The sequence below is a fragment of the Bos taurus genome, chromosome 15 (assembly GCF_002263795.3).
Source record: "Bos taurus isolate L1 Dominette 01449 registration number 42190680 breed Hereford chromosome 15, ARS-UCD2.0, whole genome shotgun sequence".
Classification (NCBI taxonomy): domain Eukaryota; kingdom Metazoa; phylum Chordata; class Mammalia; order Artiodactyla; family Bovidae; genus Bos; species Bos taurus.
The window spans coordinates 81,185,353-81,203,888 of NC_037342.1; the positions used below are offsets into that span (position 1 = coordinate 81,185,353).

The 18,536-nt window shown below is 48.1% G+C and overlaps 1 protein-coding gene across 5 annotated transcripts in view; it reads left to right on the forward strand.

Moving 5' to 3' along the window:
• The window catches only part of OR6Q1 (olfactory receptor family 6 subfamily Q member 1), a 103,222-nt gene that overhangs the window by 63,502 nt on the left and 21,184 nt on the right, over nucleotides 1-18,536 (forward strand). For 3 of the 5 annotated variants that reach the window (XR_009490565.1, XR_003029523.2, XR_009490564.1), the window contains one exon: nucleotides 11,346-13,614. Coding sequence is in view for 2 of the 5 variants with exons in the window: in XM_059874533.1 (XP_059730516.1) it covers nucleotides 12,669-13,622 (954 nt within the window). In the remaining 3 variants the exon portion in view is untranslated. Of the gene's footprint in view, nucleotides 1-11,345; nucleotides 18,479-18,536 lie in introns of those variants that run through there. The other 2 variants (XM_059874533.1, NM_001390727.1) reach the window with 2 other exon arrangements.

Here is an 18,536-nt window from a genome sequence, read left to right on the forward strand (position 1 = left end):
TATAGAAATAAGTAATAATAACAAAAAAAGGCTGGTCATCATCCAAGTTGTTAAATATTTTGAGTATCCCCCTGGATATAAAACAGAAGAGATATTATCAGTTAATGAGAAAGGATATTCTCAACATGAGGAAAAACTAAAATTTGATCTCTGCTTCATGGCATAAGCAAAGATTAAATCCAGGTATTTAATCCATATCAAAGACCTCAGTACAGAAAAAAAAAAACCTAGACATTTTTAGGACAAGGTTGAGAACAAGAGCACAAACCATACAGGGGAAGACAGGTGCATTTCACGACATGAAACTTCATGGTGCTGCACAAAGCCCAAAGATTGGAAAACATTGACTGTATAACAAAGTATGTGCATTTAGAGAATACACAAAATTTCTACAAATAATTGAAAATGGTGTTGCTGCTGCTGCTGCTGCTGCTAAGTCGCTTCAGTCGTGTCCGACTCTGTGCGACCCCATAGATGGCAGCCCACCAGGCTCCCCCGTCCCTTGGATTCTCCAGGCATGAATACTGGAGTGGGTTGCCATTTCCTTCTCCAATGCATGAAAATGAAAAGTGGAAGTGAAGTTGCTCAGTCGTGTCCGACTCTTAGCGACCCCATGGATTGCAGCCTACCAGGCTCCTCTATCCATGGGATTTTCCAGGCAAGAGCACTGGAGTGGGGTGCCATTGCCTTCTCCTTAGGGAGAGCAAAAAATCAGAAACAAACGCCCTCCTGCAAGAGAACCAAGAGGAAATTATGCTTTTTTAATACCACAGAATATACATAGAAATTAAAGTGAATGAAACTAGAGATGCAAATATAACATAAAAAATGAAAAACAATGTTCTATGAGAAAAGCAAATTACAAAGTGATATATGGAGTTTGATACCATCTATGTACATTTTAAGGAAATGCAATTTGAAAATAATATAATGTTTATGGATAACAAATGGTATAAATCACGCCTGAGCAGGATGATGCCAAATACATGAGAATGGTTAGTTCTGAGGAAAGAGTGAGGGTGATGGCCTGGAGAAACGGAAAAGCAGGTTATAAATTGTGTGTGTACTTTAAAGATTTCTCTTTCTTTCTTCTAGCTAGCTATCTAGCTAGCATATATCAGCTATATATATATATTTTTACAAAAAGACATCCTAAGTAAATATTGCTGTCTTAGTTCAGGCTGCTGTAACAATACCACTGACTAGGTGGTACACAAACAACAGAAATTGATTCCTAACAGTTCTGGAGGCTGGAAGTCTGAGATCAGGGAGTCAGTACGGTTGTGTCTGGTGAGAAAACTCTTTCCAGTTGCAGACTGCCAAATATTTGTTGTATCCTCAAATGGAAGGAAGAGGGCAAGAGAGCTTTTTGGAGCTCCCTTGTGAAAGAGAACTAATCGCATTCATTAGGATTCCATCTTCCTGACCAAATTACCCCCCAAAGATCCCAACTCCTAGTACTATCACATCGGACATTAGCATTTAACATATGGATTTTGGAGAGACACAAACATTCAGTCTGTAATAACTGCCAAAGGTCAATATTTGATAAAGCTAGGGAAGGGGCATACATTCATCACTGTATCATGTTCCTTCTTGAGTAAACATTTGAATAGATGGAAATATTTCATGATAAAAATGCATTAAAAAGAATACCTGCAAAAACACTAGCCCAGGCTTTGTTTCTGGATGTTGTTAAAGATGAAAAACATAATTTTGAGAAGTCTAAGTCTCTATTGTGAAATGAGAGCTGGATACGATGCTATGTGCATGCGTGCCTGCTGAGTCGCTCAGTTGTGTCTGACTCTTTGCAATCCCGTGGACTGTAGCCCGCCAGGCTCCTCTGTCCATGGGGATTCTCCAGGCAAGCATACTGGACCGGGTTCCCATGCCCTCCTCCAGGGACTCTTCCCGACCCAGGGCTGGAACCCACGTCTCCTGGGCTGGCAGGCAAGGTCTTTGGCACCAGCACCAGCTGGGAAGACTGTACAGTGCCACATACTTCATCGTGATGATGGAAAAATTAGAACTACCAGTGTACGTGTGTGTATGCAAAAGGTGCTCATCGTGTCCGACGCTCTGAGACCCCATGGACTATCCAGTCCGTGAATACTGGAGTGGGTAGCCTTTCTCTTTTCCAGGGGGTCTTCCCCACCCAGGGGTTGGACCCAGGTCTCCCGCACTGCAGGCGGATCCTTCACCAGCTGAGCCACCGCGGAAGCCCAGGAGTGGTCTCAGATCTCTTTTCAGAGGAACAGTGAAGACCTCAGCCTCACACTCACGTCTGTGTTCCTCTTCTTTTGTCAAAGAGTTGGTTCTGTTGATCATCCCCTCTGTGTCCTGGTTTTGGAGCTGGGCTATTTGATTCCTCAGCCCAGAGGAGACTAAAAGGAATATGATCATTCAAAGCCTCTTTTATTGCCCTGACAGAGGAGAATTCTGCCTTTAACCGCTCAGTTTCGGACTTTGGTGGTGTAAAACTGGGACAACCGATAGAACTTAAGGGGCGGGCGGGACGGGGTTGGTTTGCATTGTCAGGGCAGAGATGCTCTGGAAGGCGAGAGGGGAGGAGGGGGCAGACAGGAACCCGCAGGACCTGAATTTGAGAGCAGAATTTGACACCTGCCTCTGTTTCTTGGTTCTCCAGGCTGTTCCTCCCTCCTGAATGTCCCTGGGCTGCTGGCATGATGGTCTTCTTAATTGCTTAAAAAAAAAATCATTTATTTCTTTGGCTGTGCCAGGTTTTCCTTGCAGCCATGAGATCTTTGTTCCCATCTTTTCTGTGGCATGCGGGATCTAGTTCCCTGACCAGGGATCACACTTGGGCCCCCTGCATTGGGAGCTCAGAGTCGTAACCACTGGACCCCCAGGGATGTCCCCCTAATTAATTGCTTTTAATCAACCTAGTATGTTTGTGCAGAAGATGGTTTTTGTAGTCTTGGGAAGTAAGAGTCTCTGTCAGATTGGGTCTACTTGGGTCAGAACTGGAAAGGGGTTTTCCCAATGAGCACAGATACAGGTGTGCTACTGTTAAACATCCTCCCTGCCTAGAGAAGCCCAGAGTTTTATGTGCAACCGTCTCACGTCCACTGTTGGGTGAGCAGACCCTTGCTTCATTTATCTCTAAGCATGTCTTTGTCAGGTAGTATTTTCTTCCTAACTTTAGAGATGAGGAAACTGGCTCAGAGAGATTGACTTCCCCCAAGTAGCAGATCCATGCAGAGGCTTATGTGGGATACAAATCCAAGTCTATGATGTTTTACACTGAGCTAGGTTTGTGAGGTTGGGTAAAAGGGTAAGACTTGGTTAGTTGGGAAGATAGCTTTATTATTTAGTTAATAATAAATATTATTAACATTAAAACACCTGAAACATTAAGGCTGGACCCAAGTCATAGGCAATCAAGGAGAATGAGCCCATATGTATGCTAAAGAACTACTCAGCTCCAGAGTCCTGTTAACTTTGATTCCGCAGTCTCCTATAATCCAACAGTGGAGAAGAACATGGCAACCCACTCCAGTATCCCTGCCTGGGAAACCCCAGGGGCAGAGGACCCTGGAAAGCTGTGGTCCATAGGGTCACACAGAGTCAGGCATGACTGAAGTGACTTAGCTCTCAAGCACGCACGTTCAGGGTAAAAGTGACGCTCGGTCACAGCCTCTATGGGACTCTGGACTTCATGCGGGTTGAGGCTGGGTGTTTCACATCTGAATTGCACAGAGCCTGAACCAAACAGGCTATTCAGTCATACCCATTGTTATTAGTCTTGATTTTCCCCACCCGGGGATAAAGGGCATGTAGGTAGGTGGGTAAAACCCACCTAACCTAGTAGAGGAAGACCTCATTGTAACCTTGGTAAGTCTGGAACTCTTGAGATTTCATTTTACCCTACCCCAGAGTAGTCAGGGCTTCCCAGGCAGTGCTAGTGGTAAAGAACCCGCCTGTGAATGCCGGAGACACAGATCACAGGGGTTCAACCCCTGCATTGGGAAGATCCTCTGGAGTAAGAAACGGCAACCCCCTGCAGTATTCTTTCTGGGCAATTCCATGGACAGAGGAGCCTGGCAGGCTGTCGTCTATGGGGCCACAAAGAGTTGGGCATAACGAACAACTGAGCATGCACACAGAGTTGTCAGAGCCACAGACCGAGCCGGAGTCCAGCTGCCAGGCAACCTTCCTAGGTTGGCCCCTGTGGGTGTTTGTCCAGCTAGTCTACAAATCGGGCTCCCATATGGCTTTTGCGTGCCCCGTGGGGCAGGGTTTTCCATGATTCCTTGTCTTCTGTCCTTTGTTGTCTGAGTGCACTGAGCCTCCATGGAGAGCTGATCTCACAGGTCACCCCTGGGGAGTGAGAGGTACTGGGTCACCCTCGGGAGTGAGAGAGAGGTACGTACACGGGAGATGAGTTCTTTTATAGCTGGTGACAACTCCTGTTTCTTCCCTTTCCTGGTTTAGCTGGTGGGGGACCTCTGCCCCCTCTCTTTGGTTCAGAAAAGATGTGATCCTTGAACTGGGGATTCAGTGAGATCGAAGAGCCTGCCTCTGCCACCACCCCCGAGGTTCTGAGCACGTTGGGACCTGTGTGTTCTTCCTGGAGTACAAGCAGAGAGCTAGCAGGGGTAGGGAGTGACACTTCTGGAGATTCACGGGCATGGTGATGGGCTGGCTAGCTTCTGGTTGACATCAAGGCTGGGAACTAAGAAGCACAAAGCAAGCAGAAGGCGGCAAACGGAAAACTCATCGCCAACCAAAGAGACACCACACCTAGTCAAGAGCCTTCACACCAGGGTAACCCAATCTGCCTTCAGTTGCCCCAACCTGTCATCTCATCTTTTTTTCCTTCAAAAACTCCTTTACAGAGTCATTATGGTTTGGTTTATTTAAAAAATTTTAAAAATTGCTTTTACTGAGCATAATGCCTCACAATATTGTGCTGTTTCCTGCCATTCATCAACATGAATCGGCCACAGGAATACGTATGTCTCCTCCCTCGAGAGCCTCCCACCCCATCCCAGCCCTCGAGGTTGTCACAGAGCCCCCGTTTCAGCTCCCTGATTCATACAGCAAATTCCCACAGGCTCTATTTCACATATGGTAAAATATCTCTCCATTCCTCCCACCTTCTCCTTCCCCAGCTGTGTCCTTAGTCTGTTCACTGTGCTTTTAAATATCAATCTACTTCTCAAGTGAGGAAACCGAGGCACACAGAATTCAACTGATTTGCTTCAGCTCACATATAGTAGGGCTGTCAAGGGGCCCTTGGGGCTCTAGGCCCCCTTCATCTCTGCCTGCCCTCTCAAGATACCTCAAATAAACTACAGCATAAGCAAAAATCGATTTTCTTATTATTCAAGTGCAACTTCAAGGCCGTACCCAGGGCCCTACTGAGGTTGCCATCCCCAAGGCTTCCCCTTTTTTGAAATTCTGCAGTCATCATTAGACCATCAGGAATGGAATCAACATAATAAGAAGGGCTTCCTGGAGTCTGTCTTTAAAGCTTTCAAAGAGCCTGCACATTGACTATGCATTGATTCACATAATGTCCTGGGAGTCAGGAAGAGCAGGTATTATTCCTATTTGGGAGCTCAGAAAGCTCTGTCCACCTTGGATCCCTGCTGCTGCAGTGGGCTCTCTGGCTTGCCTTGGGACTGGGGTCTCTGCTGTATCTATGACTGGAGACCCTTCCCATTTCTTTGCTATGCCTCCGCTTCCCATCTGTCCCCTTCGTGAGGAGGCTGTCCGTGAGCAGCTTTGAGGGACGGGCCATGCCTACTCAGTTTTGAAGCAGCTGGAATAACGAGAGAACTCCCAGGTAACTGACCAGGTTTGGTTTCAGGAAAGCCAGCTGCCGCAGAAGTTGGTTCGGTGGAAGATGGTGGGCTGTGGTCAGATGGAGCTGTGTTCTCATCTGGACTCTGCCGCTTCCTAATTGTTGAAGCAGGGCTCGTGGGAACTCCACGCGGTGGGTGCCTCTCTGCAGCCACCTGGCAACTGGGGAAATTTAGGGCTTGGTGGAGAGAAGTTTGAGAACAGCTGATATAATACTGTTTTTTTGGAAACTTAAATTCAGGAGCTCAAATCTCTGCGACCCCATGGACTGTAACCTGCCAGGCTCTTCTGTCCATGGAATTCTTCAGGCAAAAATACTGGAGTGGGTAGCTATTTCCTTCTCCAGGGGATCTTTCTGATCCAGGGATCAAACCCTTGTCTCCTGCGTTGAAGGTGGATTCTTTACTGTCTGAACCACTAGGGAAGCCCTAAAATTAAATCTAGTAGCTAAGAAAAGAAATTATACGCAGAAGTCAACTCCACTTGATTCTCACCCCAGGCCAGTTGAGGGTAGGCTGCTCCAGCACACGGGCTTTGACTGGCGGGAAGGTGCTCTTCCATAAATGCTGGTGGGCTTCCTCCCTCTCCCCCATTCCCTTCAACGGGTGGCTGGACTTGGAAAGGAAACAGCTCTCTGGCTCAGCAGAATGCTCTGCGTGGGTATCCAATTGTTTTTACTACAATTTATTTACATGTACAATTATTTAATGTACAATTTATTACAAATAAATATCGGTGTATTTATTGCACTCAGACTGCATCCAGGGACTCTTTGTGGCTCTGGCAACACAGTGATGAACAAACAGACACAGGCATGGTCTTCAAGGGGCTTCCTTGCATGCGCGGTGTTATAGTCAGGCAAACAAATATCTAACCTATGACAATGAAGCCGTGACCAAAAGTATCAAGGCACTCAGCCGGTCAGAGAGTGACGGGAGCTGCATTTTCAGATCGGTGGTCAGAAAGGGTCTCTTTGTTTAGGAGAATTGAAGGAAGCGCAGGAGGAAACCATGCAGAAGGGCAGAGGGGCTGAAGTAAGAGCAAAGGCCCTGAACTTTCACTTAATGCTACTTCCTTCCATCTTTAGACCAGCCCTGCAAATTGATACATATTATGCCCTCCATTGGAGGACAGAAAAAAGGGAAGCCCAGCAAGACGAGGAACTTTCTCCAAAATGCAGCCAGGGTGGGGCCAGGATCAAGTTCATCTTCTCTGACTCTGAAGACGGTGCTGTGAACTCAGGGGGCTGTGTGCCTGAAAGTGGGGTGAGTGTTGCTGCCCCCTGCAGGGACCCAGAGCAGAGAGGGGGCGGGGAGCAGAGCTCGCAGCTCCTGCCCGTCTGGTAGCCCCTTCCATCTGCCTCTCGCCCCCAGCACCCCCACTGCCTGCTCCCCGTGGCTCGGTCGCTGTTTTCTGAAATCGTTGTCTGGTCTTAGTATGCTCCTTTTCCAAGTCCTTTCTCCCCTGGGGCCCCGTCTCCCAGAGGCTGGGTAGAGAGAACCGGAACAGGGGGAAATCCAGCCTCTCCCACCCGGCTCATCACGCAGCTGCGCCAGCCGACAGCTGCAGGGACCCATCTTAGCTTCCCTGCGTGGGCTCCAAACTGTTTTTCCATATGTGTCAGGGACAGCCTCAGCCAAGGGGGCAGCACCTTTGCAGCACACTAAGTCAGCTCAGGTTCTGGGGTGGCCTTCACTCTTGGTTCAGAGGTGGTTCCCTGTGACCCTCTCCTCCCAGTGGGGGCCGTTTTTCCCCGGCCCGGCACCCGGTTGACAACGTTCTCTCAGCCTCGGAGAGGAAGCCGGGCCGGTTCATAAGCCTGGTGGTCTCACTGGGTTCCCCGCGGGTGGCTGGAGCCCAAGGGGTTCTTCCAACCAGTCCCCGAGGCGCAGAGAAGCGAACCTTACTGCCAGGGCCGGCGGTGAGGGGCGCAGGTGCGTCATTTGGTGACGTGAGATGGCAGAGGGAGACGGCACGGCGCGCGTGTGCATGTGTGTGCGTGTGTATGTGCATGCGCGCACATGTGCATGCGTGTGCACGTGCATGTGCGTGTGTGCGGGCACGCGTTTGTGTGTGCGAGTGTGCATGTGTGTGCGTGTGCATGTGCGTGCGTTTATGTGTGCGTGCACATGTGCGTGCACGTGCGTGTGTGCGGGCACACATTTGTGTGTGCGCGAGTGTGCATGTGTGTGCGTGTGCATGTGTGTGCACACGCATGTGCATATGTGCGGGCACGCGTTTGTGTGTGTGCGAATGTGCACGCGCATACATGTGCGCGTGCGTGTATAAGCGTGCATGTGTATGTGCGTGCATGTGTGCACGTATGTGTGTGCATGTGCGTGTGTGTGCGTGTGTGCATGCATGTGTGTGTGTGTGCCGAAAGCACACACGTGTCTATCAGATGCACTGGGACTTGAGTCCCATCTTTCCCGCTCACTGTCTGGCTCTTCATAGGAGTTTGACGACTCCCGTTCCTGGAGGTGTGACTGGTTTTCCTCAGGGAGCCAGGCTCCTTGTGCGGTTCTGTTGTCCCTGAGGTCTGAGCTAAGTGTACGGAACTAAGCCGGTGAATAGGGAGGGAGTTAGCCTGCAGAGAGGGGGCAAGGCACACCTGCTTCTTAAAAATCCCAGCCCGGCTCAAGAGGGAGGGGATACATGTAAAGATACAGCTGATTCATGTTGTCGTACAGCAGAATGTAATATAACATTGTAAAGCGATTATACTCCAATTAAAAAAAAGTAAAATCACACACACACATCAGTTCAGTCAGTTCAGTGCAGTCACTCCGTCGTGTCTGACTCTTTTCGACCCAATGGACTGCAGCATGCCAGGCCTCCCTGTCCATCACCAGCTCCCGGAGTTTACTCAAACTCATGTGCATTGAGTCGGTGATGCCACACACACGTCCCAGCCCCCAAATGAAATACATCATTGTCTGGAGGCAAAGAAGGTGGGGATGTAGCCCTTGGCCTGGCTGCCAGCTATCAGCAGCTCACGGTGAGGAAGGGAAAGTGTGGGCCTTTGCTGTGAGCATGTGCTTAAAATATCCTGCTGTTTGACTTCCTCCACCAGCAGCTGAGTAATAAAAGTTGTGCTTTCAAGGTAACATCTGGATTTTATGCAGGCCCCCACAGGTTCTGGCATCCTATCTCTAAGCAATGGATCAGAGAACTGAGATTATTATAAGGCAACACCTGCTCTGTGCCAGGTCCATGGTGGATGCTGGGGCACCTGTTCTCTGCCTGAATGCCCCTCTGGTACAGCTGGCACAGAGCTGGTATCCTGTGCATTTTGGTGGTCTGATCTGCATACACATCTGGAGGAATGAGAAAAGTCTTCCTACTAAATAATGAGACTATCAAACCTGAGTCACACCAGGAAGGCTGGCAAGATTTAGAAATAATACTAACAATTCATGGATGAGGCAACCAAGCTGGTGAGTTGCAGGGACAGGGCATGATCCCGGATCTGTTGGACTCTAAATCTTGTGCTTTTAATGACTACAGAAAAGAATGAACATTTCTGAAAAGCTTTACTATGAAGGCAGGTTTCTACAGCATCTGTGTGCGGTGAGGGAAGACATTTGGGAAGGGTGAGCACTGCGCCCAGGATGCTACATTGTAAGCCAAGTTGCAAAGGGGCGAAGTGTGCAGGAAGGGTGTTCTGAAATTTCCTGGAGTCAGCAGAGGCACAAAGCATCTTGGGCTGCAGTGCAGTTATTTGTTCAGGAAACCAGCGTTTACAGATGCTCCCCCCCACCCTCACTGTGGGGAGGTCGGAGCCCGGATTTAGGCGTGGTGAAGATACACACAGGAATCTGAAGACTTTGACCTTCTTTCTTTCTGATTTTGTATCTCTACAAGCTTTCATTGCCAGGAAATCATGAAATGTTGATGCCAGAGGGAACCTGGCATCAATTATTTTTTAGAGGAAAAGAGCAAGGGTTTTAGACCTTGGCAAACCTGGATTCAAATTCCAGTTCAGGCATTTGTAACCACAGGCCAAACATGATTTGTTTTCCTCCAAAGGTTCAGTGGTATTGACTCATGTGTCCGCGGTCACACCACTGGTATGTAATGCTTTTTGTTATCTACTGCTGTTCAACAAACCGCTGCAAAGCTTAGTGGCCGACAGAAACGGTGTTCAGTTATTGAGTTCACAAATCTGCAACTTGGGGAAGGCCCAGCAGGTAATGCTGGTGTCAGCTGGGCCAGCCTGTCCGGGGCTGGAGGGTCCATGCCTCAGATGACTCTCTCGCCTGGCTGGTGTGCGGTGTCGGTGGTGAGTGGGAGGTCAGGGCCGGCGCTGAGGACTGAGTCCCTCCCCACCGGAGCCTTGCCACAGACTGTTTGGGCTTCCTCATGCCATGGGGGCTGGGCTCCAGGAAGCAGGCAGAGGAAGCCAGTGTTAAGGCCTGGAAACCGCCACAGCATCGCTCCCATCCTTCTCTGCTGTAACACGCTTCCCTGGTGGCTCAGACGGTAAAAAGTCCACCGCAGTGTAGGAGACCCAGGTTTGATCCCTGAGTCAGGAAGATCCCCTGGAGAAGGGAACTGTTACCCGCTCCAGTATTCTTGCCTGGAGAATCCCGTGGACAGAGGGGTCTGGCGGGCTACAGTCCGTGGGGCTGCCAAGAGCTGGACGTGCCTGAGTGATGAGGCTTACACACTTGCTGTTGTGAAGCAGCTACAAAACTGAAATTGAAGGGGAGCAGCCATTGACCCCACTTTTTCCTCTCTTTTCAAAAAGCGTTAAAAAATGTTTTTTAAATGAAAAACATTAAACAATTTTTTAAATTTTAAATTAAACATTTAATTGGAGGATAATTGCTTTACAGTGTGGTGCTGGTTTCTACAGTACAGCAATGTGGAGCAGTGATCTGTACACATACATGTCCTTCCCCATGAGCCCCCTCCCAGCCCCGTCCCACCATCCGGGTCATCGCTGAGCACCGAGCCCAGCTCCTGGGCTCCACAGCAGGTTCCCACTGGCCGTCTATTTCACGCGCGGTCGGGTATATATGTCAGCCCTACTCTCTCAGTCTGGCCCAGCCTCTTCTTCCCTCCGTGTGTCCACAAGTCTGTTTTCTGCGTCTGCATCTCCACTGCTCCCTGCAAATAGGTTCCTCGGTACCATTTTTCTAGATTCCACATATATGCGTTAATATATGACATTTTTCTCTTTTGGACTGACTTCACTCTGCATGACAGAATCTGGGTTCATCCACATCTCTATAAATGACGTGGTTTCGTTCCTTTCTATTGGTCCCACTTTCTAGTGGGAAGAGTGTCCAAGAGCTTTGGAATGGCCGCTCTTCTCCACTGGTCTCCCCCACTCCAGACCTGCTTCAGCACAGCGCACTAACTCCCCCCTTCTCTGCATCACTCCTGTGCTGAGAACTCCTCAAGGCGCTCTGTTACCCTTTGCCTTCCTCTTAACTTGGTTACTTCATGATGTTGTCCTAGCCTGCTTCTCAAGATCAGTGAAGTCGTTTTTCCTCTATGATCTATTTCAGGATAAAGAAAGAAAGAAAGTGAAGTCACTCAGTTGTGTCCGACTCTTTGCGACCCCATGGACTGTATCCCACCAGGCTCCTCCGTCCGTGGGATTCTCCAGGCAAGAATACTGGGGTGGGTTGCCATTTCCTTCTCCAGGAGATCTTCCTGATCCAGGGATTGAACCCAGGTCTCCGGTGCTGTAGGCATACGCCTTACTGTCTGAGCCACCAGGGAAGTCCAACATTAAAAAACATTCCAGAATAAAGTCAACATTAAAAAATTCCCCATGGTATGTATGTATGTACTTTTATTGAGGCATAGGTGATGTCCAGTATTATATGTTCAAGTGTGCAACATAGGGACTCACAATGTAAAGGCTGTATTTCATTTATAGTTTTTATAAAACACTGGGCATATTTCTTGTGCTATAGCCTATAGAGATAAATAAGCTGTCTAACTTCGTAGCTTATTTATTTTATACCTGGTAGCTTGTAAATCCCCTACCCCTACCCTGCCGCTCTCTGCTTCTCTCTCTGCGTGGGTAACCACTAGTTTGATCTCTACATCTGTGAGTCTGTTTTGTTTTGTTGTATTCATTCATTTGCTTCATTTTGATTCCACATATAAGTGATGACATGCAGCATTTTTCTTTCTCTGACTTATTGCACTAAGCATGATACTCTAAGTGTCCACCAACAGATGAATGACGTGTGTTCCACACACACAGTGGAACAGTCTTCAGCCATAAAAAAGAACGAAAATCTGCCATTTGCACCAATATGAATGGACTTGAAGGGTATGAACCCCTAGTATTTATTAACCCAATCATGATAAATACTTTAGAGGGATTATCCAATTTGAATTTTCACCGCAACCCTGTTAGCTGGGTTCTTTTGTATTTGAAGTCAGGAATGCTTAACCGGGAAGCTGAGCTGTTAACTCCCACGGTAAACCACGTCCGGTGGAAGTTTCCCAGACGCAGGTTGTTCTCGCTGAGGTCCGAGATTTTATCCTTTTTCTGTGTCTTCTCTTTTATCTCACCAACTTATTTTTCAGGTTCCAATTTAGCCAGCCCTTCCTCCAGGAAGACTTCCCTGATTCTTGAAGACAGGTTGCACTCCCCATTAATATTCCGTCTTATTTCCATCTACCACTTTTCACTTTGTCCTGAAATTTCTGGAACCCCTCACAGGCTATACATTGTCTTTCTTTCTTTTTTTTTTTGAGTTCAGGGCAGCGTCTTAATTTATTTTCCTCTCCGGAAGTGAAAGATCCATCAGTCCAGTATCTCAGTTTCTCCCGAGTTGTCCTTACCTAGGAGGCTATGAGAGCCCCCAGTTATGCAGCCCGACACCGCCAACCAGACCCACACGGCGGAGTTTGTCTTGGTGGGCTTCGCTGAGTTGCGTGAGACACGCCTCTTCCTCTTCTCGCTCTTCCTCACCATGTACCTGCTCACCTTGGTGGAGAACTTGGCCATCATCGTGCTGGTGCGCTTCGACCCCCGCCTCCATAGGCCCATGTATTTCTTCCTGACGCACTTGTCCTGCCTTGAAATCGGGTACACTTCGGTCACGGTGCCCAAGATGCTGGCAGGCTTCCTTGGGGTGGCTGGAAGCCAGAGGATCTCCTACGCAGGCTGCCTCACTCAGCTTTTCGTCTTCACCTTCCTCGGCGCCACCGAGTGCTTCCTGCTGGCCGCCATGGCCTACGACCGCTACGTGGCCGTCTGCCTGCCTCTCCGGTACGCGGCCCTGGTGTCCTGGGGGGCTTGCGTCCGCCTGGCAGCCGCCTGTTGGCTGGGGGGCTTCCTCACCCCCGTGTTGCCCGTCTACCTCATGTCCCGACTGAGGTTTTGTGGCCCCAACGTCATCGACCACTTCTTCTGTGACGCCTCGCCGCTGCTGGCCCTGGCCTGCTCGGACGTCTCCCTGAAGGAGACTGCAGACCTCCTGGTCTCCCTGGCTGTGCTCCTGGCCTCCTCCGCGGTCATCGCCGCGTCCTACGGCCGCATCGTCTGGACGCTGCTTCGGATCCGCGCGGCTGCAGAGCGCAGAAAGGCCTTCTCCACCTGCGCGGCCCACCTGACCGTGGTGAGCCTCTTCTACGGCACTCTCTTCTTCATGTACGCCCGCACCAGAGTGGCCTCTTGCATCAGCTTCAACAAGGTGGTGTCCGTCTTCTACGCCATCGTCACGCCCATGCTCAACCCCCTCATCTACAGCCTTCGAAACCGAGAGGTGAACGCAGCTCTGGGAAGAGCCTTCTCCTGCAGGTCTTGGAAAGGTCAGTGAGGAGGCAGGTGTTGGGTGGGGTGCAGGATCCTTGCCTAGCTTTTTATAAGGAGAGTGGTGAGTACTCTGGAAGGGAACAGAGGCCTAGGAGGCACGAGTTATGGATTCAGTTCAGTTAAGTTGCTCAGTCGTGTCCGACTCTTTGCTACCCCATGGACTGCAGCATGCCAGGCCTCCCTGTCCATCACCAACTCCCGGAGTTCACTCAGACTCATGTCCATTGAGCTGGTGATGCCATCCAACCATCTCATCCTCTGTCGCCCCCTTCTCCTTCTGCCTTCAATCTTTCCCAGCATCAGGGTCTTTTCCAGTGAGTCAAGTTCTTTGCATCAGGTGGCCAAAGGATTTGAGTTTCAGCTTCAGCATCAGTCCTTCCAATGAATATTCAGGACTGATTTCCTTTAGGATGGACTGGTTGGATCTCCTTGCTGGCCAATGGACTCTTGAGAGTCTTCTCCAACACCACAGTTTAAAAGCATCAATTCTTTGGTGCTCAGCTTTCTTTATGGTCCAACTCTCACTTCTATACACGACCACTGGAAAAACCGAAACTTTGACTAGACGGACCTTTGTTGATAAAGTGATGTCTCTGCTTTTTAATGTGCTGTCTAGGTTGGTCGTAACTTTCCTTCCAAGGAGTAAGCGTCTTTTTGTTTCACGGCTGCATCACATCTGCAGTGATCTTGGAGCCCAGAAAAATAAAGTCCCGCACAGTTTCCACTGTTTCCCATCTATTTCCATGAAGTGATGGGACCAGATGCCACGATCTTTGTTTTCTGAATGCTGAGTTTTAAGCCAGCTTTTTCACCCTCCTCTTTCGCTTTCATTAAGAGGCTCTTCAGTTCTTCGCTTTCTGCCAAAGGGTGGTGTTATCTGTGTATCTGAGGTTACTGATATTTCTCCCGGCAGTCTTGACTCCAGCTTGTGCTTCATCCAGCCCAACGTTTTTCATGATGTACTCTGCTTATAAGTTATGGATTGTGTATTAAAGTAAAATGCTACTTCTGCTATGACAAGAAACTCCTAATGATATTAGCTTAAGAAGGAAGGAGACTTCCTCTTTACTGCCAGAATCCGAGGTGCATGCTCCATGTTGGTGGCTGGTTCTGCTCAAGAGGCATTTGAGGATCCGGGTTCCTTGTATCTTTCTGTTTTTTGTGGAGGAAGCTCTCTGCCTCCAGTCAGAACCACATGCTTCTCTTTCTCATCACTTCTCCTTTTCCTTTTTAAATAAATTGATCCAAGTATTTTTATTTAATTTTTTCTTTTTAAACCCTTTTATTGTGAAATATAAAACACAGAGAGGAGGGACGTCTCTGATGGGCCAGTGCTTAAGACTTCACCTTCCAAGGCAGGGGGTGAGTATTTGATCTCTGGCCGAGAAGCTAAGCTCCCATATGCCTTGTGGGTGAAAAACCAAAACATAAAACAGAAGCAGTATTGTAACAAATTCAATACAGATTTTTAAAAGGATCCACAGAAAAAATCTTTAGAAAAGACATTTAGGAAAGTGAATACAACATAACCATATAGCTTAACGGATTATATAGTGACCAGCAGGTTAATACACTGAGTACTAAATCCAGAAATTAACCATCACGTGTACCCCCAGTGCTGGGAAAGATCGAAGGCAGGAGGAGAAGGGGACAACAGAGATGAGATGGTTGGACCACATCACTGACTCGATGGACGTGAGTTTGAGTGAACTCCGGGAGTTGGTGATGGACAGGGAGGCCTGGCGTGCTGCAGTCCATGGGGTTGCAAAGAGTCGGACGCGACTGAGTGGCTGAACCGAACTGGTGCCCCCAAAACCTGCCCTCAGCAGACCTCTTCCCAATCATAGTCTCCTCTTCCCCCAAATGGTAACCACTATTTAGACTTCCATACTTATCTTACCTTTTCTCTTCTGAGAGTTTAAAACCTAAGAAAGCAAGCCTCAACGCTATACGGCTCACCTTGAACAATGCTTAGGGGCACTGACTCTCCACATGGTCAAAAGTCAAAGTATAACTTACAGCTGGCCCTCTGTATGCAAGGTTCCTCGGTAACCATGCTTCTGTTATTTTTATTAAAATCTTTTGGGGTACAGTTGAGTCACAAAGTTGTGCTACATTCAGGAGCAGAGCACAGTGAATCAGTTACACATGAACATATACCCCCTCTTTTTCAGATTCTTTTCCCGTATCGGCCGTTACAGAGTACTGAGCAGAGCTCCCTGTGCTGTGCAGCACGTCCTTGCTAATTATCTACTTTTTCTGCAGTAGTATGTATGTGTCAGTCTTGAAAGTGAAAGTGAAGTTGCTCAGTCATGTCTGACTCTTTGTGACCCCATGGACTGTAGCCCACTAGGCTCCTCTGTCCATGGAATTCTCCTGGCAAGAATACTGGAGTGGATGGCCGTCTCCTTCTCCAGGGGACCTTCCCGACCCAGGGATCGAACTCAGGTCTCCCACACTGCACGTCAGTCTTAACCTCCTAGTTTATCCTCCCCATCCCCTGGTAACCGTGAGTTTATTATCTACCTATGTTAACTCTATTTTTGCTTCTTTGCATCTTTAGGGTCAACCTCCCCTTGGATGTTGGCAAACTAAGGCCAATCCATTCCAGCTCTGATTTACAGCAACCTGTGAGCTAAGAATAGTTTTTAAACTTTAAATGGCTGATCACAAATCAAAAGTAGAATACTATTTCATGACATGTAAACATTTTATAAGATTAAAATTTCAGTGTCTGTAAATCAAGTTTCACTAGAACTCAATCATACTTATGTATTGTCTAGGCTGCTCTTGTGCTCCAGGGACAGGTGTGAGTCATGACAGAGACCATTTGCCAATCCCCAGGGGCTTTCTTACTCCTTCCATGACCAACATTTGGTCCCGCTGGAGAAGAAGGGTGGTGTTGCTGTTCAGTCACTAAGTCGTGTCTGACTCTTTGTGACCCCAAGGACTGCAGCATGCCAGGCTTCCCTGTACTTCACTGTCTCCCAAAGTTTGCTCAAACTCATGTCAGTGATGCCATCCAACCATCTAATCCTCTGTCTTCCCCTTATCCTCCTGCCCTCAATCTTTCCCAGCATCCCATCTCAACTTTTCCAATGAGTCAGCTCTTTGCATCAGGTGGCCAAAGATCAGAGCTTCAGCTTCAGAATCAGTCCTTCCAATGAATATTCAGGATTGATCTCCTTTAGGATTGACTGATTTGATCTTCTTGCAGTCCAAGGGACTCTCAAGAGTCTTCTCCAGCACCACAGTTTGAAAGTGTCAACTCTTTGGTGCTCAGCCTTCCTTATGGTCTAACTCTCACATCCATACATGATTACTGGAAAAACCGTAGCTTTGGCTATACAGACCTTTGTGGGCAAAGCGATGTCTCTGCTTTTTAATATGCTGTCTAGGTTTGCCACGGCTTTTCTTCCAAGGACCGAGAAGGGTGAGGATACAGCACAGAGGGGACACAGCTCACCTCTTAGTTTTTCCACTAGATGTGGCAATCATCATTTTTACAGACCTTTCTTGGTGAGAAGTTAGCCACAGGTCATGTGTAATTGCAAGGTGGCACAATGGCAAATGATCCACCTGCAGTGCAGGAGACGAAAGAGACGAGGGTTCAATCCCTGGGTCAGGAAGATCCCCTGGAGGAGGGAATGGCAACCCATTCCGATATTCTTGCCTGGAAAATCCCATGGGCAGAGGAGCCTGGCGGGTACAGTCTATGGAGCCGCAAAGAGTCAGGCACGACTGAGCACACACAGAAGAGCTGTGCGAGCCTTACTGAATTCGTTTTGTCAGCTCCACCTTAGGCCTGCAGTCCAACCCCACCCGCACTTCCATGTGACTCAGCTTTAGCCTACTCACAAGGAATGCACCCAAGTAAGGTAAGTTCCCTATCAACTTTTACTCTTGTGTTCATCTGAGATGAAAATCAAAAGCATGCCTTTTGCTGACGCAGATGGTTAATGACCGTGGAAATGCAGGGAAAAACTCCTGATCCTGGTGAGGCAGACATGTTTCTCCCTAGCGGTCGATTCTATTTTTAGCTTTGGCCCCTTTAAATTCCCCTGTACCCCTTTTGGTGAAGTGCGGTGCAGCTGCAAATACCTCGGGATCTTCGTCCACCCGACCCTGCCTGTCTGTGAGTCACCAACAATAAATTCCAGAATTGCACTCTGTGTGGTTGCCTGCTTCGATTTTTGGTCTCAAAGTTCCTTCTCAGCTCAGAGCTTATGAGGCAATATCTCTGCCTCCCAGCAAGAGTCCACAGGTGGGCAGACAAATGCCTGCTGCAATTTGGTTACTGTGGGAAAAGGGGTGAACACATTTTGGTAGACAACCAGCAGTTTCTGAAGTCCCCAGAATCACATGACCTATGTACTTATCTTCTTTGTATCTACGTTTTCTTATTTGAAATATAGACCAAGGAACTCCCTGGTGGTCCAGTGGGTAGGATGGAGCACTTTCACTGCTGGGGTCCAGGTTTGATCCCTGGTTGGGGAACTAAGAACCCACATGTTATGAGGTGAGACCAAAAAAAGGAAAAAAAAAAAAAAAGAAATACAGACCAAGCCTCTTGCTCTACCAACCAAGTGGATCTTCTTCTATGGTTCCATATTCTTTTTATCCCTTGCAGTTGTGCCGGGATTCCCACTTCTTTTTTTCAGGCTTTTCAGACTTTGGTTAGTCTCTTACTTTTCAGTTTTCATGTTCCAAGCCCATGGCAGCTGATTCCTAAGTCACATTTGTCAAAATGCTGACTTGGACTGTGGGATGCTACAACTCTCTCTCTCTAGACAGAGTCTTCTTATTTAATCTATATGCTTGTTTCCTTTGTGACTTCATCTTCATTGGCCCAAATAAAATTATTGGCTGGCCATAGACAAGATAAAGCATTTTCAAAAATCAATTTTATGTATTTATT